The 23,163-nt window shown below is 53.1% G+C and overlaps 1 protein-coding gene across 1 annotated transcript in view; it reads left to right on the forward strand.

The window, feature by feature from the left end:
- IL17REL (interleukin 17 receptor E like) overlaps nucleotides 1–18,726 on the forward strand; it is a 24,454-nt gene extending 5,728 nt beyond the window's left edge. The window contains exons 3-16 of the mRNA XM_034985951.1: nucleotides 3,593–3,599; nucleotides 13,912–14,061; nucleotides 14,284–14,393; nucleotides 14,632–14,746; nucleotides 14,983–15,027; nucleotides 15,268–15,407; nucleotides 15,591–15,662; nucleotides 15,744–15,798; nucleotides 16,215–16,378; nucleotides 16,444–16,488; nucleotides 16,772–16,829; nucleotides 17,026–17,189; nucleotides 17,346–17,426; nucleotides 17,620–18,726. Of these exons, the coding sequence (XP_034841842.1) occupies nucleotides 3,593–3,599; nucleotides 13,912–14,061; nucleotides 14,284–14,393; nucleotides 14,632–14,746; nucleotides 14,983–15,027; nucleotides 15,268–15,407; nucleotides 15,591–15,662; nucleotides 15,744–15,798; nucleotides 16,215–16,378; nucleotides 16,444–16,488; nucleotides 16,772–16,829; nucleotides 17,026–17,189; nucleotides 17,346–17,426; nucleotides 17,620–18,075 (1,662 nt within the window). The 3' untranslated portion in view covers nucleotides 18,076–18,726. The remainder of the gene's footprint in view (nucleotides 1–3,592; nucleotides 3,600–13,911; nucleotides 14,062–14,283; nucleotides 14,394–14,631; nucleotides 14,747–14,982; nucleotides 15,028–15,267; nucleotides 15,408–15,590; nucleotides 15,663–15,743; nucleotides 15,799–16,214; nucleotides 16,379–16,443; nucleotides 16,489–16,771; nucleotides 16,830–17,025; nucleotides 17,190–17,345; nucleotides 17,427–17,619) is intronic.
- The last annotated feature ends 4,437 nt before the right edge of the window (nucleotides 18,727–23,163 follow it).

Below are 23,163 nucleotides of genomic sequence, written 5' to 3' on the forward strand. Positions count from 1 at the left end.
AATGGATGGGTGGGCCCATGCCAGCAGCAGAAGTTGGGAATGTAGTTGGGGACATGGGGCTCCCCAGTCCATGGGGTCCAGGTCGCCCATTTCCTGAATGACCACCATCTGCAGGGCCTTGGGCTGGACGGTGGCACCCCCCTCCCCAGGCCCTTGCCGAGAGTGAGGGGCCATGTGACTCTCCTGGCCGCTGGGACTGGATTCAGGGGTAGGACAGAAAGTGGCCAGGCTGGCCTCTCACCCTCTCTTTGTTCTGTCCCCAGGGCTTCACCTGCAAGAGCCGAGTGAGCTGTGAGTACATCTCGGGCAGATGGGAACAAGCTGCCTTTCCTGCCCTCCTACACCCTGGTCAGCAGGGTCACCCTGTCCTCCTTGCCACTCCACTGGCCTCCCCCTGCCCGCCTCACAGGACAGAGTGTCCCCCAATGTCCCTGTCCAGCACCTGCTGCACATGGGCAAAGCCCCCAGTTCACGCCCAGCTGTGCACCTGCCGGATAGAAGTCCCATTCCTATTTAATTGGAGGACGCCACCTTTCTTTCCAAAGTGGACACATCAGCAATATATGGAAACCCCCGTTTCCCCTTATCAACTTCTGCATTTTTGTCCAATGCAAAATGACACCCATTTAACCATAGCTTCGTTATCTTTCTTTCGTGGCTGCTGCTGCATCCGGGTGACTCCCGGGGTGGGGCTGGGGTGGGGGCTTCTGCTGCGAATGTCCCTCCGGAGTGCTCCTGGCCTCACAGAGCTCCTCCCTCTCTTTTTCCCTTTGGCCTCCTGAGGCCATTCAGAACTTTTCCACTTTGATGTAATCATATTTACCAGTCTCCTCTTGAAGGGGCTTTATGGATTTGGGGGGATCTTTTAAGAAATTCTTCGCTGCCCTGAGGTGGTAGATATGTTTCCAGCGTTGCTGTACTTCTAAAGGTTTTAACATTTTGTTTTCATTTAGCTCTTTAATTCATAGGGTTTATTTCCACTCGTGGTGTGAGGTAGGGACGCAACTGTAATGTTTTGCTGCCTGGAGACCCATCTGCTCAGCCTGGGTCTGACTTTCCAGCCGCGCGGTGGCTCCCTGACGCCTCTGATCTCAGGTCCTCTCCGGCTTCTCCTTGCTCCTTCTTTTCCTAAACTGTGCGGCGAGCGCGGCGACCGTGTGTGCCTGCGTCCCCGAACCCGCAGGTGCAGACTGAGTGGTGAGAGGGTGGCACTCAGGTGCGGCTCGCTCCCGCGCCCCCAGGTGAAGGGCCTTACCTGCGGTTGCGCCCGGGGGACGGCGGGGGCCCCAGCCGTCGGTGAGCGCCCGCGGGAGAGCGCACCTGACGCCCCCCCCCAACCCAGACCCGCGGCGGAGGCGGGAGAGCGCACCTGACCCCCCCCAACCCAGACCCGCGGCGGGGGCGGGGAGTCGGCGCCCCCTCAGCTCCGGGACCCCTGGTGAGACGGCCCCACACGGGGCAGCTGGGGTGCCGTCAAGACTGAGCAGAGCGAGGACAACAGAGGCGAGCGGCGAGGTACAGACGGACGTGGACCGAGGGGTGGGGGGGCGGGGCTAAGAAACCGGCGAAGCCGTCCAGCCCGCTTCTAACGCTGCGCGAACACGACGGGAGAGGGCGCTGTGCGGCTGGAAAGGCGGCCAGAACGGAGCCTCCCGCTTTTGAATTCCGAAGGGACAGAATCAGGGAATGGTATCAAGGACCAATTCCAGACAGTTCATGATCATGAAAAATAGAAATAACATCCCAAAGACAATGAAGTGCACCAGAAAGACATGCTAAGAAACCCCCAAACTGTAACATTTCATTTCAAAATAATTTTCAAAACTCACGAAAATGATGCATATGAGCAAAAGTTAGAAATTCTCGGAAGTGAGGTGACAACACACAGAATTAGAAATAAAGGAAAAATAACTTCAGAGATGAAGACTACATTAGAAGAACCCAAGAGTGAACGGACCAAATATTAAACGTCCAAGAGAAATACAAGAAGAAAATGAGGACATTTTTAAAAATAAAAAGAAATGAAAAAAAAAAGATTAAAATGATGTTTGAATAAACGGTAAGTGTTGCAGATAGGCCAAGAATGTCCAAAATACAGATGCTGAAGAAAACTAAGGCGACAGAAAAAATACTAAGAACTACAGTTCTCAGGAGATTAAAATTTTTTCTTGAAACTGGGTATTATAAGGGTAAACCATGGACCCAAGAATATGGATCTTGAATATGAAACACCAAAACATATTCTCGTAAAATGACCGGATCTTAAAGAGAAATCGAAAAATCTTTTGGGGCATGTAGCAAAAAGAGCAGACAACTTACAACGCTAGGAACCTCCCTACTGTCCAGTTTGTGGTCATCAAATACCATTTCCCAGCAAAAGAAACCAGGCAGGGCTTCCAAGAGAAGTGGCTGACTCCCAGCCTGGGGCAGAGAATGTACAAGAAGAACCCGGGACATCTGTCGTACCAGAGAGCCCAGAAGCTCTCAAAGGCAATGGTACATGTCAGCAGTCCTTGGGGGGCGCCCGGCTGGCTCAGAGGAGCAAGTGACTCTTGATCTCGGGGTTGTGGGTTCTAGCCCCACCCTGGGTGTAGAGAACACTTAAAAATAAAATCTTAAAAAATAAAAAAGTACTTGGAGACAACCTAAAGAAGCTCCCGTTAGCCAAGAGGATATCATATGAGATTTTAAAAAACAATAAGAATTGCAATAAATTGCAACCCATGGGTAAACCCATGTAGTCATGATGATCTTGTTTTTTAAAAATAAAGAGAACTCTTCACCTTCTGTGGATGACAGGGAACCAACTCATCACTTTGAAAACTGGGAATCAAGTCTTGATCCTGTCTTTCTTCTGGGAATGCCACCTTGGAGTAAGTATTCCAGCTGATGAGTGGAAACAAAACGGTAAAATTGTATCACTGTTTTGCGGCTCCCAATGGCTTGAGTGCTGGTGACAGCTATTGTCAAACGTGGCGGAGGTCCAGGCACAGGATGCCGCCTCCTGCAGGCATTTGACACAAGCGCTAGTCCTGCCAAAGGACTGGACCCTGAGCTCAGCCAGCCCTCTGGGTCCTGCTGCCCGGTTGGCCAGAAATACAGGGGTCTGAGGATGGGTGCTGAGCTGCACCCCGAGACGCCTGGCAGTTCACAGAGCCTGATTCTGCAAGGAGGAGGAGACATGGAGGCAAAGCGGCAGACCAGATAAGCCAAGTTTGGAAAATAGGCACAGCCTCAACTCTAGTGCATGAAGAGGCACATCTGGGTGATGAAACCATAAAGAAATGCAAAGAAGTCTTTACTGTAGAAGTCAGCATGCTGGTTCTGGGGTGAGCGAAGGGGCTTTTGGACTAGCTGGGGACCGGCTGTCTGGCCCATCTGCCCTGTAATAATTCACAAAGCTATGATTTTTTGGTGAGCTTTTCAGTATCTAAATTTCATTTTTACAATAAAAAGCTTTTTAAAAGGGTCTTAGCATTTTGTACGCCTTCACTTCTTCAATATGAATTTTTGATCGTCAAGTTTACTGAGAGTTTCGGGACGTATTTTCCAACATGTGTCTTGTTTTAAGATGTATTTATTTATTTTGGAGAGAGAGAGTGTGTGTGAGCAAGAGGGGGCAGGCAGAGGGAGAGGGAGAATCCCAAGCAGACTCCCAGCTGAGTGCAGAGCCCATGGCGGGGCTCGATCCCAGGACCCTGAGATCATGACCTGAGCCAAAAATGAGAGTCAGATGCTCAACAGACTGAGCCACCCAGGTGCCCCCTCATTTTTTTAGAAAAGGATTTATTTATTTATTTATTTTGGAGAGAGCCAATGTGTGTATTTTTTAATATCACCAAGCAATTAACTCAGTTCCAAGTTACGTAGACCATAGGTTTAGCCTCAGAGCCCACAGGTTAGGGGCTTCATCCCACAAGACTGCCCCCCAACTTCAAACACCAGCAGCAAGTAACCAACTGGCTACGGATCAGAGGCTCCCACGACCCCTCCTTCGGTTCAGTTACTTTACTGGATTGGCTCACAGAACTCAGAGCATCATTTTACTTGCCAGGTAACCAGTTTATTATAAAAAGATGTAATTCGAGAAAAACCAGGTAGAGGGGATGCGGTAGGGCTCGGAGACCCCCATGCCTCCTGGGGCTGCCACTCTCCCATCTCCACGTGCTCACCAACCCCAAAGCGCTCCAAACCTTGTCCTTCAGAGTTTTTATAGAGGGTTTCACATAGGCACGATCGATAAATGCATTGGCCATTGGTGATTGGACTTCCAGCTCCTCTCTCCTCCACAGAGGTCATCATGTGGTTCGTTTCCCTGGCAACCAGTCCCCATCCTTTGGGGCTTTCCAAAACTTACCTCATAAACTCAGGTGTGGTTGAAAGTGGTTTGTTATGAACAACAAAAGACACCCTGCTGGCTCTTAGGTCTTGGGAAATTCCAAGGGTTTTAGGATCCCTGTACCAGATAATGGGCACAGACCAATACGTATTTCTTATTATAAGTCACAATATCACACATTTTTATCAGACTTGCATTGAATACATTGATTAATTTGAGACAGAAATGACATCTTATCAGAGTTGAGTCTTCCAACCATGAACACGGATGGTACGCCTTTCCAACTGTTTAGGTCTTTCTCAAAGCTTTTATTTATGTTCTTCAGAGGTTGAAGGATACTGTGAATGGTTTCTTTATTTTATCATATTTTCTGGTTGGTTTTGCTGGTGTAGAGCAATGCTATTTTGGTATATTGATCTTGTATCCAACACATTTGTTAAAAACTCTTTGTTATTTCTAATAGATTTCCCATTGAGTCTCTTAAGATTTTGTATATAGATAATCACGTATTCTGTAAATGATGACTAACAGTTTATAAACCCATGTTTGTTTCTGGTCTTCTGGGCCTGGCTCCAATCACCAGGACAACGTTGAATGGGGAGCCCTCATCTTAGTCCTGATATTTATGGGATCGACTCCCAAGGCTTACCAGTCATTACCAGGCTTATGGGGCCTTTGAAATAGATGGCTTCCATCTAGACAAGGAAGTGCCTTTCTTTTCCTAGTTTTTTAAACATTCTTTTTTTTTTTTAATGTTATGTTAGTCACCATACATTACATCATTAGTTTTTGATGTAGTGTTCCATGATTCGTTGTTTGCATATAACACCCAGGGTTTTTTAAACATTCTTTATCATGAATAGGAAGTGAACTTTATGAAAACTTTGTGCATCTGTGAAAATAATCATACAGTTTTCCTCCTTTAATCTTTCAGTGAGGTGAATTGTACTAATAGATTTTCTAATGTTGACCGTACCTGGAGTCCTGAAACAAATCCTATCCAGTCATGTTTAATATATTATTAAATCAAATTGCTAAAGTTTTATGTAGGATTTTGCAATATTCAACAGGAGACTGTCCTATACTTTTACTTTTTTCTGTGAGCCTTTGAAAAGCTAGCCATCAGCCCTGTCTGTCCTCTTTCCCTTCCTTGGGGACATCTTGGCCATTTTACTTCTTTCTCCACATTTCTTAATGTCTCTGCTATATTTTCCGTCTTTCTGTCTCTCTGCTGCCTTCTGGATCATTCACTGGGATCTTTCACTTCACTAATTCTCTCTTTGGTGAGGTCCAGTCTACTCTTGAAGTCATTTGTTGCATTTTTAATTTCTATTTCTGTGGGTTTCGTTTCTAGAAACTCTGTTTATTGTGAACATGCTTCGTCTCTCTTTGTAGTTTTTATTTCCCACCGCGCATACTTTCAAGCTTGTCTTAGGGTGGCTGGTCTGCAGTTCACATCTGATTCGTCTGTCACTGGAAGACTCTGTGGGGCTTTCTGTGGCCTGTCATTTCCGCTCTCGGTGCTTTGTTTTCTGGCATATTTGTTTATCTTGAAATATGCCTGCTCAGTGCCCTCAAGAAAGACTCATGGTGTTCCCCAGGGCCTAGGATGAAGGAGGTTCCCCTCAGACCAGATTCCCCTTTGTTTCTGAGTGGTACTCAGAGGTAGCGTGTGACTGTCAGGACCATTTCTCGTTAAAAAACAGACTGAGGTCTCTTGGACCTTCCTAGAGATGCAAACCAGGGCTGGGAACCAGCACCCAGGCCCACCAGAGGTTGTGGGAAGCTCTGCGTTCCTCCCTGCGTGCTCAGACTAGCCACCTCACAGGGCCTGGGGTTGGGGGGTTCCTCCCAACTGCCCCCGACCCCGGGTGATAGTGGGGGAGCTCCGTGATGCCCTCGGCAGGCGTGGTTTCCTGTGCATCCCTCTGCCATTTCTCAGGCTTTGGCCTGATGATCCTGACTCTTTCATCAGCTTTCACAAGTTTTTGTGAAGCTTTTTATAAGCCTAGTCTCTTCTCCAGTGTTGGTTGTTTTCAGCAGTAGAGTTGGTCCAAATAGGTCTAGCGTATTATGGGAAACGAAACTCCCAACTTGTTTTTAAACACACAAAAGTCTTTGTTTCTCCTCCTCTTCCTTTGTCGATAGGAATTTAAATTCACCACCAAGTTTTACCAATCCCTGGGTTCACTGTTCCCTTTTGTAACCCACTTCTTCCTTCTGAGTTCCTATTTCTCCTTTTTAAAATACACCTGTTAAGCCTTCTTATAGTAAGACTCTGTGGCAGTTTTTTAAATCTTTGAAAAGACTGAATATAGTTACTTCTCCCATGGGGAGATTCCCATGAGTCTTCATGATAAATTCTGGGTTCACGATGATTTCCACGGAGTGACACCACTTGTTTTCCCTGTTTTGCACCACGGATGACATAACATATGCTCGTATCTCTTCTCCTTTACTCTGTATACTCCCCAGTCTGTCAGCTAGTTTGGGACAAGAGCCTGTTCTGACACATTTTAGTCTATAATAGGCACCTGTCCCTCTCTATAGCTCGCTATACTCCAGGCTCCCCACCAGCCCTTCTCTGCTATGGCTCTACATTTTTTTTTTTTTTTAATTCTGGTTCTAGTCCTTTTCTTGGTTGGCTGGAGTAGATCTGCTCTTTTTTCTCCCAGAAAAGGTCAAGAGATGTGGATTTCTCATTCCTTGCAGAGAAGAAGACATTTTCACACACATGAGGTGCCTGTGGGTGGGAAGAGGACTCTGAAGCAGGTGGCTTCCCCTAGGGATGCAGCGCGAAGCTCTACGGTGGCCCCTGTGGCGAGGGAACATCAGGCCTGGGACAGAACTCCCTGCACCAGGCCCCACAGTACCTGGCTGAGCACTCGGTTTCACCATGAAGTCTGCGGACAGCAGGAGGTTTGGCCGCCTCCTTCGGTGGCCCCTCCTCTGCCTCCAGCACTACCCTTGGGCAGGCTCCCTCCCGAAGGCTCAGAGTCCATCAGATCCCACAGTACTCGCATCGGCTCCAAGACATCAGGGGGCCAAGGACACAGGGCAGGGGCCATGCCGGATGCAGGCAATTGTGTAGAACTTGGACCAGTATGGGAGGATTTGATCACTGACTCTGTTTATAACTGCCCGCACATGGTGATCATGAAAGGCAGCTCAGCTATTCATTTTTTGTTTAATATTCATCAGTTTGGGAGGAGAAGGTGTCAGGGGCCTGCAACCTCCTCCCCATCCCTGGTCTGCCACTCTGGCTATTGAGGACATGGTGAAGAGAAGCTCATGGGGTGTGAAGACAGTTGTGCTCTGTGTGCTTAAAGCTTTTTTTTTAAAAATTATTGCTTTATTGTTTTATTTTTCCCACTTCTGATCGTCTATAAACTTAAACTGAGTTGGGAGAAACCCCCTCTTAGGAGGCCAAGCTCAGTATGACATCTCACCGATCCTGGGGAGGAGTTTGGAAACTCTCCGCCTTCTTACACACGTTGTAGATGGGCAGGAAGAAGGAAATTACATTATAGCATTATTTTTTTAAAGATTTATTTGGGCGCCTGGGTGGCTCAGTTGGTTGGGCGACTGCCTTCGGCTCAGGTCATGATCCTGGAGTCCCTGGATCGAGTCCTGCATCGGGGTCCCTGCTCGGCGGGGAGTCTGCTTCTCCCTCTGACCCTCCTCCCTCTCATGCTCTCTGTCTCTCATTCTCTCTGTCTCAAATAAATAAATAAATAAAATCTTTAAAAAAAAAGATTTATTTTATTGGGGCTCCTGGGTGGCTCAATCAGTTAAACATCTGCCTTCGGCTCAGGTCATGATCCTGGGGTCCTGGGGTCGAGCCCCGCATCGGGCTCCCTGCTCCGCGGGAAGCCTGCTTCTCCCTCTCCCACTCCCCCTGCTCATGCTCTCTCAGTCTCCTTCTCTCTCAAATAGATTAAATAAAGATTTATTTTATCTATTTGAGAGAGAGAGCACATGCCCAAGGAGGCGGAGGGGCAGAGGGAGAGGGAGAGTTTCAAGCAGACTCCACACGGAGCCCAATGTGGGGCTCGATCTCATGACCCTGAGGTCATGAGCTGAGCCGAAGCCAAGAGTCAGACGCTTGACTGACTGAGCCACCCAGGTGCCTCTGTAGCATTATTGACATAAATTGACAGAAAGCGAACTGTATATATTCCAAGTATTCGATTTGCTAAGGTTTTACATACGTATACACCTGCGAAACTGTTACCACAGTCAGGATAATGGACAACCACGTATCTTTCCATAGAGATTAGTTCACATTTTCTAAAATTTTATATGCATGGAATCAGACAGGGGGTGCTCTTGTGTCTGGCTTCTTTCACTCAGCATCATGGTATTTCAGTTCATCCGTGTGTTATGTCAAAATCCCGTCCCATTGCATCGCTATACCACCGTCTGTTTGCCCACTCACCTGTCGATGGACACCTGGGTTTTGGGCGGCTAAAAATTAAACCACTATCAACATTTGTAGACAAGCCTTTCTCGTTAATTTTGGGTGAATATCAAGGCACGGAATGGCTGTATCATACATATCTAACTTCTAAAGAAGTGTTTGTGACATTCTATGCTCCCACCAGCAGTGTGCAAGGATTCTCATTCCTCAACATCCTTGTCTGCACTAGGTATGGTCAGTCCTGTCCATTTTTGCCATTCTAATACTTAATACTGACTCATTGTGGCTTAAATGTGCATTTATTTCCTTAATGTTAACTGATGTTGAGCATTTCTTCATGTGCTCACTGGCCACTTTTATCTTCTATCTGAAGAATCTGTTCAGATCTTATTCTTTACTGGGTTGTTGGTTTCCTTATTATTAAATTTGGAGAAGTCTTTACAGATTCTGAATGCAAGTTCCTTACCAGATAGACGATCTGCAAGTATTTTCCCTCAGCCTGTGACTTGTCTTTTCATTCTCTTTCAAAGATAAATTTTGATGAAGTCCAATTTATCAATTTTTTCTTTGACAGTCATGATTCAGTGTTGTAGCTTAGAAATCTTTGCCTAACTCAAGGTCACAAAGATTTTTTTTTTACTATTTTTTTAAAGTGTTACAGTTTTAGATTTTACATTTAAATCAGCAGTGCATCTTGAGTGACCTTTGCATGTAGTGAAAGGTATGGATTAAAGTTCTTTTTTGTTTGTTTGCATATGGACATCCAGTTGACCCAGCACTATCCTTTGAAAAGACTGTCCCTTTCCCAGTGGGCAGCCTAGCATGCTTGTGGAAAGTCAACCATCCATACATGGGTGGGTCTTTTGGGGACTCTATTCTGTTCCATCCATTTGTTTATCTTGTTGCTAATACCACACTGTCCTCATCCCTGCACTTGATTACTTTATAGTAAGTCCTAAAATTAGGCAGTGTTTGCCTTCACATTTGTTCTTCTTTATCATAGACGATTTGACTATTCTAGATCCTTTGCATTTCCAAGTGAATTCTAGAATCAGCTTGTCAGTCTATGGGGGGGAAAGGCCTTCTACAAAGAGGATTTTGAATTCAATTTCATTGAATCTATGGATCAATTTGGGCAGAATTGACATCTTAGCAATTTTGATTTTCTGCCCCATGAGTCCAGTGTACCTCTCCATTTATTTAGGTTTTCTCTAATTTCCCTCAGCAATATTTTGTAGTTTTCAGGGCATAGATTTTATACCTCTTTTGTCAAATTTGTTCCTAAGTATTTCATATTTTTATGTTCTTATAAATGGTATTTTTTAAATTTCAATTTGCAATTGTTCTTTACTAGCATACAGAAATATAGTGTATTTTTGTATATTGATCTTGATTCTTGCATTTGCTAAACTTATTCTGTAGATTCCATTATATTTTTACAGAGACAACTATGTCATCTGTGAATGAAGACAGCTTTACTTCTTTCCAAACTGAAAAGGAAGTTTGTTTTCTAGCCTTATTGCACTGACTAGGATCTCTAATACAATGTTGAGTAGAAGTGATCAGAGCAGTGATCCTGATCTTGTTCCTGATCTTAGGGGAAAACAATCTTTCTTTCACTGGCAAACATGATATTAACTATAGGTTTCCCATAGAAGACCTTTATTAGATTGACAACATTTCCTTACATTCCTTGTTTGCTGAGAGTTTTTTTAAGAATAGATACTGAATTTTGTAAAATAATTTTGCTATGACTATTGAGATGATCATATGTGTTTTTCAAAATTTGTTAACATAATTATAGTGATTGATTTTCTTTTTTCTTTCTTCTCTCTCTCTCTCTTTTTTTTTTTTTTTTTTTTGGTAGGCAGCAAAGCAAGGTTTATTGAGTGAGAGTACAAAGCTCCCAAAGAGGGAGGGGACCCGAGAGGATTGCCCTATAGTGATTGATTTTCTAACATTGAACCAATCTTGTATTTCTAAGACAAACCACGCTTGGTAATTATGTGTTATCCTTTTATATGTTGTTGGATTCCATTTACTAAAATTTTGTTTAGAGTTTCTACTCTATGGCCATGAGGTATCTGTAGTTTTCTCTTTTTGTAATGTTTTTGCCAAACATTTTTGTAATGTTTTGTTATCAGAGAATGAGTTCCAAACTATTCCCTCTTCATCGGTTTTCTGGAAAAATCCATGTAGAACTGGTAGTATTTTTTTCTTAAACATATGCTTTCATTGACTTTTCTCTATTGCTTGTCTGTTTCCTATTTCATTGGTTTCCACTCTGATCTTTATTTTTTTCTTCTGATTACTTTGGGTTTTGTTCCTCTTTCTTCTCCAGTTTGAAATATAATTGACATGTAATTTAACATTAGTTTAAGGGTGTGCATTTACCCTTCTTTCTCTAGTTCCTTAAGGTGGAAGCTGAGGTCACTAATTTGAGATATTTTTTTCTTTTAAAGGTTATTTGTTTAATTGTTTGAGAGAGAGAGTGAGAAAGAGAGAGCACAAGCAGGGGGGAGGGGCAGAGGGAGAAGCAGGCTCCTCGCTGAGAAAGGAGCCTGATGTGGGACTCAATCCCAGGACCCCCAGGATCATGACCTGAGCCGAAGACAGACGCTTAACCGACTGAGCCACCCAGGTACCCCTGAGATTTTTTTTTTCTAATATAGGAGTTTAGTGCTATAAATTCCCCCCTAAAAATAGTGCTTTGGCAGCATCCAAATGTTTTTATATGTTGTCTTTTCATTTTCATTCAGTTCAAAGTAATTTCTCTTTTCCCTTTTCATATCTTCTTTGGCCCAAAGGCTATTTAGAAGTGTATTGTTTAGTTTCCAAATACTGGGAGGCTCTCCAGACATATTTTATTTTATTTTTTAAAGATTTATTTATTTCAGGGGCGCCTGGGTGGCTCAGTTGGTTGAGCGACTGCCTTCGGCTCAGGTCATGATCCTGGAGTCCCTGGATCGAGTCCCGCATCGGACTCCCTGCTCAGTGGGGAGTCTGCTTCTCCCTCTGACCCTATCCCCTCTCATGTGTTCTTTCTCTCTCATTTTCTCGCTCTCAAATAAATAAAATCTTAAAAAAAAAAGATTTATTTATTTCAGAGAAAGAGAGAGAGAGAACGAGTGGGAGGGATAGAGGGAGAGGGAAAGAGGATCTCAAGCCGACTCCATGCTGAGTGCAGAGTCTGACACTCGGGGGTCCATCCCACGACTTTTTTTTTTTTGGTAGTGTGGATCTTCTGATGAGGAATTCTATCAGCTTTTGTATGCTAAAGAAGTCTTTATTTACCCTTTATTTTAAGACATCTCCCTGTGGTAGAGCTCCCGGTTGGTAGGCTTGTCTTCAGCACTTTGGGGGCTCTTCCGCCTTCTCCCACAAGAAACTTGCTGTTCTCGTGTCCTTCGTTCCTTCTACGTAATGTGTCTTTTTCCTCTGGTGGCTTCTACAATTTTCTCTTTGCCACTGGCTTCCAGCGAATTGATCATGGTGTGCCTCATAATTTTTTCCATCTTTTTTTTTTTTTAATTTTTATTTTTTTAAAAGATTTTATTTATTTATTTGAGAGAGAGAGAATGAGAGACAGAGAGCACGAGAGGGAAGAGGGCAGAGGGAGAAGCAGACCCCCTGCTGAGCAGGGAGCCCGATGCGGGACTCGATTCCGGGACTCCAGGATCATGACCTGAGCCGAAGGCAGTCGCTTAACCAACTGAGCCACCCAGGCGCCCTTTTTCCATCTTTCTTATACTTAGCGCTCACCAACTTGGATCTGTGAGTTTAGTTTTCATCAAGTTGTGTCCTGAAACCATTCTGCACGTATTCTACCTGGTTTTCCAGGCTGTGTCAGGCAGGAGGGTAAAGCTGATCTCCATGACTCTGTCTAGGCCACAGTGGGATCCACAGAACTGGATTTCTTTCCCATGAACATATTCGGGTCTTGTAATTCCTGCTGTCCCTTTGAGTCTCTTTCTGAAGCCAGTCCGTATGAGCTCTGTCGAGTGACAGGCTCCATGGCGAGTACCAACAGCATGTTCATCCAGGCCCCAGGGGCAGCACCACTGCCTCCTGCAGAGACCTGGCTTTGGGGCAACCTGCCTTCTCCGTAGCCCACCTGCTTGCATGTCGCTGGAGAAGGTCCTGGAGCAGAAACAGCCTGTGGCCCTGGGCCCCAGGAGGGGCAGCTGCTCTGCACCTTCAAGTCCTGCCTGAATTCAGGGCTGGGGCCTCTGAGGAGCGTCCATTTTGGCCTCAGTCTCTCCGTGGAGGCGTCTTGGATGCGCCATTCTGCTCTGTTCCCCCTTCACTTGCGAGTTAGCAGTTTGGCCTGGTCTGAAGGGGGGTCCCTCTCCTCCGTAGTGCTGGCACTTCCCCTGGAGTTCTAGCCCCAGTGAGATCTTCCTGACAGATCTCCTAGGGTCTGCCTTGGGGGCGCCTGGGAGTTCTGGGCCCCCGAAGCACCCACTGAGCACACACCCCTTCCCCTTCCTGGACACGCGGTCCCACCTCGGGGTTACTTCCTCCACTGCCCATGGCACCAGGCCTGGACGCCATCTCTCATGCCTGCAGATGGGCCACAACCTTGGGTGCAGGGGGGCACCTGGGCTGCTGACACTGTGGGCCACAGGCCTCCCCAGGGCTCCACGGCTCATGGAGCTAACCCCACTGTCCTCCAAGTCCTCAGCTGCAAGCCTGGCCAAGCGAAGGCCACAACTGCGCTCAGCCCCGTGCCTGGAAGTGAGACCCCAGCTCCACCGAGGCCTGGGGCCAGTCTCACCTGCGCCAGTCCAGCTGCTGGCCTGTGAACAGAGCCCTGGGCTCTGATGACCTGGGGGTCATGACCCAGGTGCCCCCGCAGGCCTTTGAAGGGTGGCAATGGGCTTGCCAGCTTGTCAGGAGGCCGGCCCCCCTGCCCCATGCCAGCTGCCCCTGACACTCAGGTCTGCTCCCCAGCCTGGCCCCGCTCCTGACACCCAAAGACAGCGGGCTCCAGGGTGGGTCCACTGTTCACTGATTGCCCTGTGGCAAGATAGTGAGGACCCCTCCCCAGACATGCCCTACCAGAGCTCCCTCCCCTGGCCGGGCCACCCACAAAGCCTTACCCAGGCACTGGGGAGCCCTGTGGCACTCACCCTCCTTCTCTCCTCCCCAGGGAACATTTTTAACAGCTTCTGCCAGCAACCCCCCACGTCCATGTCCCCATCGGTCCTGGAGGCCCTGACACTCTCCACTGCCATGAAGTGTGCCCCCCACGAGGGCTGCTCCCTGCTCCTGCGCGTGCAGGCTTCCCTCACACTGCATGGTGAGAGGCAGCCTCGGGGGCGGGGGAGGGACCATGCTGCTTGTGATGGTGGGAACACCCAGGAAGCAGGGTGGTGGGCTCCCAGCTCCTTTAACTCCACAACACTTGGAGGGGCAGGGTGGGCCTGGGGGACCCTGCTAAGTGCACTTCCCAGAGAGGAGGGGAAGAAAGAGGACTCTGTCCTGGTCTGACCAGCTCTGTCTGGCCCCTCCCTTCACCCAGAGAGCCTTCGGGGCTTGGAGGCCTGCTCCATGAATCTCGACACCCAGGAGACTCAGTGTCAGAGTGTGAGGGTCTCCAGGGCCTCCCGTCGACGGCAGGTGGGGCGGCAGGTGAGGCCAGGGCCTGACCCAGACCTGCTGGTTCCGCCCCAAGCCTTTGCCAGGCAGGAGCAGCTGTCTCCTGGCTGTTCCTGGCTGCCCTCCCTTCCTGGATCCACCCGATCCACCCAAGGCCTGAGGACAGGGGACCCTTCTTCTGGGTTCCAGCTATGCGAGGTGCAGCTGGCCTGGCCAGGGATGGGTAGCTATAGACCCCAGGTCCACGTGGCTCACACCTGTGCATGCCCAGCTCCAGGTGCATTTTGATTGCTTCGAAGTGAGTGTGGCTCAGAGCCTCTACGTCACCCTGAGGACCGTCCCCCACTTCTGTGGGGTCCAGCTGGACCAGCAGTACCATGTGGAAGGTGGGAGCCCATGGGTCCGCCCCAGGTACAGCTGCCACTGTACCCTAGGGACAGGGCTTCTAGGGACAACCTGGGGTGGGACTCCTGAGGTAGGAGGCAGAGCCCCATGCTGGGCAGCTCGCAGCAAGTGCCCTGGGAGAGGAGAGACTTCTGTAAAGCACAAGGGCAGAGGCCCGACTAGGGTACAGCTGCTGGGGACAGAGTGGCTGGGCCCCCCATTGCTGTGCCATTTGCAGACTGCAGAGACGAGGACGTGGGGAGGAACGTGCCTGTCTGCTTTGGTGAGGACCCGTCCTCAGGTGGGACTGCAGCCCCGCAGCTCCTGGGGAGACCCCCACAACCCTCCCATGGGGGTCTTCTTCCTGCCCCACTTGGGAAGTCATGATGGGTCCTCAGGTGGGCGACTCCCAAATACCTGGGTCTAGCAAGGGGTCACCATTTGGAGGCTCTCAGGACAGGTGGAGACCTTTGTCAGATGACCGCTAGTCCCAGCATGGCCCCTAAGTGCCGCCCTTTTATAGCCGAGAAGTTCTCTTACTGGGTGGACCGCAGCCGCAAGGTCATTCTGGTCCAGGTGCCCGAGGCCCCCGGGGCCCCCGACTACTACGTCCGGCTCTGCCTCAAGTGGTTCACCTGCGAGGATGTGGGTGCCCCCGTGCGGGTGAGCCCAGGCCCAAGCCCTGGACACCGCCCCCTGGCCCAGAGCACACACCCCTGCCCACGGCCCGCCCAACGGCCCAGCCCCCCAGACCACGCCCCTCCCCCTCCCCCACCCCAGGCCCTCCCCCCCTGGCCCAGTCCCACCCACTGGGCCCCCAGCCCCTAAGCCCTCAACTCCACGCAGGTGACAGTGAACAGGATGTCCCGCACCGTGTCTCTGCCCTACAGTCAAGAACTGCCCTGCCTGTGCCTTGAGGTCAGTGAGAGTGTGGCCTTCACTGCCGGGAGGGGACGGGGGGAGGGGCAGGGCCTGCGCTGACCCCAGCCCCTCCCGCAGGGCTGGTCTGCGACCCCTGACGCCGTGCGGATGCAGGCCTGTCCCTTCGAAGATGGCAAGTGCCTTATGGTGTGGAGTAGGGGTGGGGGAGAGGAGGTCAGCCGTGCCGGCAGGGTGGGGGCCGGCCGGCTTCAGCCGGAGGGGGTCACAGTGGGGGGGAAGCGTGCGGACAGGCCCCGTGCCCCCGTGAGCCTGCCGCGGACGGCATGTAGCCGAAGGTGAGTCCCAGGCAAGCCCTTTCCTGCGGCAGTCTGCGTAGACGCGAGGGCGCGCGAGGGCGTGTGCCCCCGGGGCGGATGCACGCGCCCCGGCCTGGCTCGCGTGGAAGAAGCAAGTGTTCTGAGCGGCGGTGCGGGGGCGGAGGAGGGTTGCCCGCTCGCGGCTCTGCTCCGGGACGCCGCACGCGCCCGGGACACGCACACACGGGGGCGGGGCTCGCTGACTTGAGCCCCTGGGCGAGGGTCCCTGCAGAGACAGACGCCCTGTGGGACGCCATCCGCTACCACCCGGGGGACCAGGCACTGAGCTGGGAGCCTGCCTGTCCCGTGAGTGGTCACGTGAGCCTGTGCTGGCGCCCGGGGCCGGGGGCCCTCTGCCACAGCCTGGAGCGCTCCGGCCGGCCGGCGCACGGCAGGGTGAGTACCCCCGGCGGGGTCGGGGGTGGGCGTGGATGGCGGGGGCCTGACTTGAGCCCCCGCAGGTGCAGTACCCGCTGGTGGACACACAGCCCCAGCTCTGCCTGAAGGTGAGTGGGCCAGGCCGCAGCCTGCCCTGTGCGCGACCAGCACGTAATGCGGGGTGGCCAGGAGGAGGTAGAGGGGTGCGGGGCTCGGGGGCAGCGGGCATGCAGCCACACACACTCCCAGCCCCTGCCCAGCCCTGGGGTCCCGCCTCCCAGGAACCCCTCCGACCCCCATCCTGGTCTGAGGGTGGAGCTAAGGGAACCTGGGGGAAGGAGGCCAGCCTGTCCCAGCCCCCAGCCAGCCCCGCACACTGCCGCGGCCTTAGGCCTCAAGACTTCTCCACAGTTCTCCACCAGCCAGGGCTTCTGGGTGAGGTGCCCTTTCCACGAGCGAGGCTTCCAAGGTGAGCTGTCCACAGGGCGGCAGGGCGGGGAGGCCGGCCTGGGGCCTTTGCCTTGCGGATGCAGGAAATACCGCCCTTTCCTTTGCTCCCAGGATGCGTCTGGGTCAGGCAGGTGGGATGACAGGGTGCTGGGTCAGTGGCAGGGAGGAGGGCAAGTGGGGGGGCGGTGCTGGGCCTCAGCCCTCGACCCCCACAGCCTGGAAGATGACCGTCCAGCCAGCAGCTTCTCAGGGCCACCTCCGGGTCACCTTCTTCTCGCCCAGTGCTGCCCATTTCCAGGTGCACCTGTGTCGCCAGAGGAAGTCACGGCCCCCCGCCTGCCGCCCGGCTCTCCTGGCCACGGCCCGCCCCTTGGCCTCAGTGAGCCCGGTGGGAGGGGGGCTGCCCCTTTTCCTGTCCACAAGGCCCTGAGTCAGCCCCTGGAGGCCGCCCGGTGTGGAGGGGTGCAAGCCACTCCGCTGTGTGAGCCAGTCCCCCCCAACCCTGCTGCCTATGACCGACCCCTCTCCCACCCAGGGGGACCTCATGGCTGACCCTGTGGTCGCCTTTGTGAACATTCCCAGGGACGAGGCATGTGTGCCCGGCACCTGCATCCAGGTGGGTGGTGCTGCCCCACCCAGCCCCCACCCCCCTACTCCAGTCCCAGACCTGCTTCCCTGTCATCAACCAACAAAGCTCCTCGGGGGGGCCTGTCAGCCCAGCAGCCTCCCCAGGCCATCGCTCTGGGGGATGCAGTCAGGGTGCAGGGGAGGCCACAGGCTGGGCTGACCGAGCTGCCCCGCGCCCACAGGGCCGGAGGACCGATGTGCTCTTCTCCGCCCCCCAGCAGCTCTGTGACCTTCAGTGCAGTGAGTGCCCCCGCTGGGTCTCGGGCCCCAGGGCTGCGGGAGGCCGAGGGCTGGACTCCAACCTCAGCTCCGAGCCTGATCCCTGTCTCCCACGCTTAGGGTGGGGGTGTGAGCCCTGCACAGGAGACTGGGCATTGGTGGGGGACAGAGGGGCCACCTGCCTGGAAGTCTGGCCAGGCTCTGAGCCAAGGCGAAGGCAGACCGGCCTGGCCCCACCCCTGACTTGGGAGGTCAAGGGCCCTGGAGGTCCACTGCAAGCGCCCATCTCCCATGTCACTGCACCACTGGTGGGGGAGGAACTTCCTGAGCATCCACCACGCCTGACCAGGGCTCTGGTTCGAACTGTCCAGGAACTCGGGATGTCCCTCAGCCCCCCTTCACCCAGCCAAGTCACTTAGGCCCAGACTCCTGGAACCTCGGGCTTAGCAGGAGACAAAGCTAAGCGTGGGGGTTCTGTGTGTGGCCCAGGAGGGTGGCCTCTGCCTGGGGGTCCTGAGAGGGGTGACGGGATGTAAGTGGGGAGCAGGCATCGGCACCTGCATGGGCAAGAGCCCTCTGGCTGCTGAGCGGAGAGAAGACTGCAGGAGCCGAGGGGCCAGAGGGGGATGGGCGGGGGCGGGGCCAGCGGCCGGCCCAGGTCTCCAGGCTCCAGGGCAGCCCCAGTCCTGCCCCCTGCCCCACTGGAAATGCCCTAGAGCCTGGGGACCATCTCTGAGACCTGTGTCCTCTACCTCCTCCAACCCCAGAGGAGTTTTTCAGCCAAGTCTGGGTCCCCTTCCCCAGCAAAGGTCCCCTCTAGCAGATCACAGCCCAAAGGGTGATGGTCGCCCTGGGGCTGGACTGGGGCTTCACCCACTACCAGTCCAGTGACCTGGGAGCAGGTCTCAGCCACTGCCAGAGCCTCCGGGGCCGCCCTGGGTGGGTCCCAGCACCCCAGGGACAGGCCGGAGAGCAGAGGGGCTGGGCCCGGCTCAAGTGGGAGTGCATCCTGCTTTTGGGGTCCAGGTGGACTGCCCCTGAAGGCGGGACATTGGCCTGCTGCCATGCACTGGCTCTCCAGGACTGGGCAGCCCTGCCCAGTAAGCCCTGAGCATTTGGGGTCTGCAGCTCCCTCTCCTTCCTCCTGCCGCCGTCGGGGGGTGACTGGAGGAGGGTGAGCCCCCAGACAAGGTTGGCATTGGGTAGGCTGAACCAGCACCCCCATTCCTCTCTTTCCAGCTGCCACCCAGGGGACAGCAGACTGAGGCCAGGAGCCCCATCAAGGACGAGCGAGTGCCCTGGCTGAATGCTGGGGTGCGGCGGAGACCAGCTCACTTCTGGGCCCCCAGGCCTCTGGCAGCAAAAGCCAGGCCTCCGAATTTGGAGGTGGCTCACCTGAACCCAGGCTATGGGGCCAGCCTCCTTCCGGCTCCCCAGAGGCGCAGCTCCCTGGGGGCCCTCAGGCTGGGCCCGGGGCTTTGGGTCAGATGAAGGACTTTCAGCCCCTTCCTGAACCCCTTTGGTGAAGGCCTACAGAATGGCTGGCTGGGCTGCCCTCTCTCCCAGATGGCCTGGCCTCTGACCTGCCCTGTCTCAGCTTGGTGCAGCCTCCCTCTGGACCGCCTGTGGTTGTGGCCACCATCCCTGGCCTGAGGACAAGAGCCTGGCCGCTGCCTGATGGCTGCCAGAGCTCTCCCAGGGCTCTGGAGAGCAGAGTGTGACCCCACACGGTCTGCAGCTCAGCTGGCTCAGGACCACCTCCAGCTCCCGCCCAGAGCACTCCCATACTGACCGCGGTCCCCACGCTGGGTGGCCCTTACTGCCCAGGCTGGGCATCCACCTGACCCCCTGCACCAGCCTTTCCAGAGGTCAGGCTGGCCACTTCCGGGGCCTCAGGCGCCCCGAGCCGGGATGTGCCGTTCTCCCAAGTATCACTCTCCGAGGGCCACCCCAGAGGGACCCTTGGCCCTGCAGTGGGATTTCCACACCCCAGGTCGGGGGCCACCCGGAAGTTGGGCTGTCATGCTGGCTCCCAAGGACCCCCAGGCCGCCCCTCCTGAGCTGCCATCATCGGAGGCTGGACATCCTCTGTGCCTGACCACCGTGCGCCCAGGGAGGGCGCCCCAGGCCTGGCCCCAGACGGTCGGCTGTGCTGTCATCTGCAAATGCCCTCCTACCCCCAGGGCCTGGCTCCGCTGTCCCTCCTCCTCCTTCCCTTTATGGCAGCTGCTGTCCCCGGCAAGCTGGGGGGGCAAGCCAATGCGCCCCACACTCAGTAAACACTTGTCCACCTAGCTCACCTCTTCCCTTGAGGACACAGATGGGGTCTGAGGGGCAAGGTAGCCCCCTGGCGCAAGTGGCCTGGTGGGGAAGATTACGGGGCCCAGGTGTACCTGTTCGTATGGGGCCTCCAGGCGGGAGGTGGGATTGCCTCCAGAGGCGAGGGTGGATCCACAGACTGCAGATGGAGCCTGCTCACCCCCCACCACGTGCAAGCCCCCAGGCTGTCCCCGAGGACACCCCATAGGCTGGAGATGCCAATACCCCGATGGCCTGCCCCCAGGCCATGTGTGGGAGGGAGGGTGGGAGGAAGAGGCGTGGTCAACCTGTCCACCCCTGCTGGTGCTCAGCCCCACGAAGGAGGGGGGCGGAGCAGGGGGCGCCCTTTCCTGAAGGCCCCCTCTAGCGTCCCCATAAAGTGGCCGGGTCAAGTCAGGAACTGACAGAAGGATGGGATGCTGGGGGAGTGGGGGTCAGGGAGGCCTCACCCTCGAGTCCCAGGCCCCCCACTCCTGCCTTGGGTCAGGGTTTAGGGGCTGGCAGCCTGTGGCTCTGCGCTCACCACGTTTCCTCCTTGCCCGGGATTTGGGGGCATGGGGTCCTCTGGAGGCCCTTGTCTGCCCGTGGTGCTCCCTCCCCATCAAGGCCCAGGCGGGGTGAGGGACCAGAGTCCGGCTATGGCGGGGCTGCCCCTGCCCGGAGGTCCTGCCCCCCTCACCTGGACCATCCAGGAGCACTGTGGCCAGGCAGGGAAACCCTGGCTCTGACCCAGGGCTAACCCTGGGAACCCTGGCCTGCCCGGAGGTGGCGCAGGGAGGGGTTGCAGGAGCTGAGCGGGTGTAGGCTCCCTCAAGACTTGCCGCTGTCCTGGCCTTCCACAGATGGGGGAAACTGAGGCCCAAACAGAGGCCATGACTGTGTTCCTCTCAAGGAGGTTCAGGGCTATGGGGACTGGGGTGAGGCGGGGCATGCTTGGGTCCCAGCTTCCCGGCTGTCCACGTGTGCTGCCACCAAGTGCAGTGGTGCTCAGTGATCACCCTCCACACCGAGAGCTTAGACCACACCCAGCGCCCCGTGGCCCAGCAGGCCTGCCTTGGCCAGTATCGCCGACCCCTACCCCAGCCAGAAATCCCATTCCCACCTCAGGCCACTCCTGCCCAGGAGTAAAACGCTGATGAACTCAGGCCCCAGGATGGGGAGGACCAAAGGTAGGTGGCTAGGTCACCCATGCCGGGGCTCACAGTTGAACTGCAGGGAGCCCTGGGGACAGCTGTGTGCCCCATTCATTCATTCAGCCATTCTCGAGCAGGTGCTGAGTACCCACTGGGTGCCCCACTGTCTCAGCGCCAGGAACTAAGATCACCGCCCTTGCAGCTGGGGACCAAGGGGTCTGCCCTGGACTGAGGGGCTGATTGGGTCAGGATTCTCAGCCCTAAAGCCCGGCAAATGGGGACCGTTGGTCACCCTACCTGGAGTGATGTTTGCGTGGGGGAGACAGACCACACACAGGTTAACGACATAAATTATATGGGGTGCCCAGTGTCAGTGTGAGGCTGGGGAGAAGGCTGGGAAAGCAAACAAAGTATGGGAAGGATGCCAGGCGGACTAGGATGGTCCTGGTGCCATGTGAGCAGAGCCTGCAGAGGTGAAGGGTCATGAGCTGCCGGGTTCTAGCAGGATCTGACCGGTGGGAGGTAGGGTGTGGCAGGCAGGTGGGGCCATGGGATGTCCTGACGTGGGTTCCATGGGTACGAGGGAAACAGACCAATATTTTGGCCTCAGTGACTGGAGGGCAGAGTTCCATGGGCTGAAGAGGGGACACGGCAGCGGGGTTGGTGTTTGGACGTGTAAGTGTGAGCTGCCTATTGGACATTGATTCATTCCCCAGCGCTTATGCAGTGCTGATGTGTCCCCTCAGTGGCCCACACAGACACAGACCCCTGCCTGAAGCAGAGGATCGACACGTAAATGTACAACAAGGAGTAGATTATCTAGGACACGAAAAGGGCACTCAGGAAGAAAAGGCAGAGCAGGATAAGGAAAGGAGCTTGTCCTGGGTCTCATGCAAGGACAAGAAGGAGGTGAGGGAGTTAGTGGACACCCCTGGGGCCAACAATTAAAAACAGTCTCCAGGGGCGCCTGGGTGGCTCAGTCGTTAAGCGTCTGCCTTCGGCTCAGGTCGTGATCCCAGGGTCCTGGGATCGAGCCCCGCATTGGGCTCCCTGCTCCGCGGGAAGCCTGCTTCTCCCTCTCCCCTCCCCCTGCTTGTGTTCCCTCTCTGGCTGTGTCTCTCTCTGTCAAATAAATAAATAAAATCTCTGAAAAAAAAATAAAAATAAAAAATAAATAAATAAAAATAGTCTCCGGCTGATCCAGTGAGTCCTCGCCACAAAGACTGAGAAGAATTAAACAGTTTTTCTATTGAATAAGCACTTAGAGATTGCAAGGCAGAAACCTCAGCCCTTCATATGAACCAGGCAGGTACAACCCTTCCATACATGATCTTGAGAAGTGATAACTTGTCCAAAGTGCACCTGACATAAAGTCCATTTCGTGTGATAATAATAGAAGCACCCCAGCTCTCTTTGGTTACAATTTGCATGGAATATCTGATTCCACCCTTTCACTTTCTTTGTGTCTTTGTATCTAAAGTGAGTCTCTTGGGGGGCGCCTGGGTGGCTCAGTCGGTTGGGCGTCTGTCTGCCTTTGGCTCAGGTCATGGTCCCGGGGTCCTGGGATTGAGCCCCGCTCCCCCTGCTTGTGCTCGCTCCTTCTCTCTGTCAAATAAATAAAATCTTTAAAAAAAATAAAGTGAGCCTCTTGTACAGAGCATGCAGTAGGTGGATCACGTTTTTTTATGCACTCTGCCAACCCCTGCCCTTTAATTGGAGAGTTTAGTCCATTTACATTGAAAAGAGGATTTACTTCTACCCAGTAGTCATTTGTTTTCTGTGTGTCTTGTATGGTTTTTCTTCCCAAGTCCTCCACTGCCTTTTTTGGTATTGATTTTTGTTTGGTACCATTTTTAATTTCCTTCTTCTTTCCTCTTCTGTATACTTATTCAGTATTTTCTTAGTAGTTTCTTTGAAAGTTACAATTAAAATCCTAAAATTATAACACCCTGGTTTGAAGAATATCAGTTGAGTCTCAACAGTATACAAACATTCAGCTCTTATACATCTTCATCCTTCCCCCCACTGTGGTCACAGGTACGTCTTTATGTATTG

Source organism: Mirounga leonina, unplaced genomic scaffold (assembly GCF_011800145.1).
Source record: "Mirounga leonina isolate KUSES-001 unplaced genomic scaffold, KU_Mleo_1.0 Mir_375, whole genome shotgun sequence".
NCBI lineage: Eukaryota > Metazoa > Chordata > Mammalia > Carnivora > Phocidae > Mirounga > Mirounga leonina.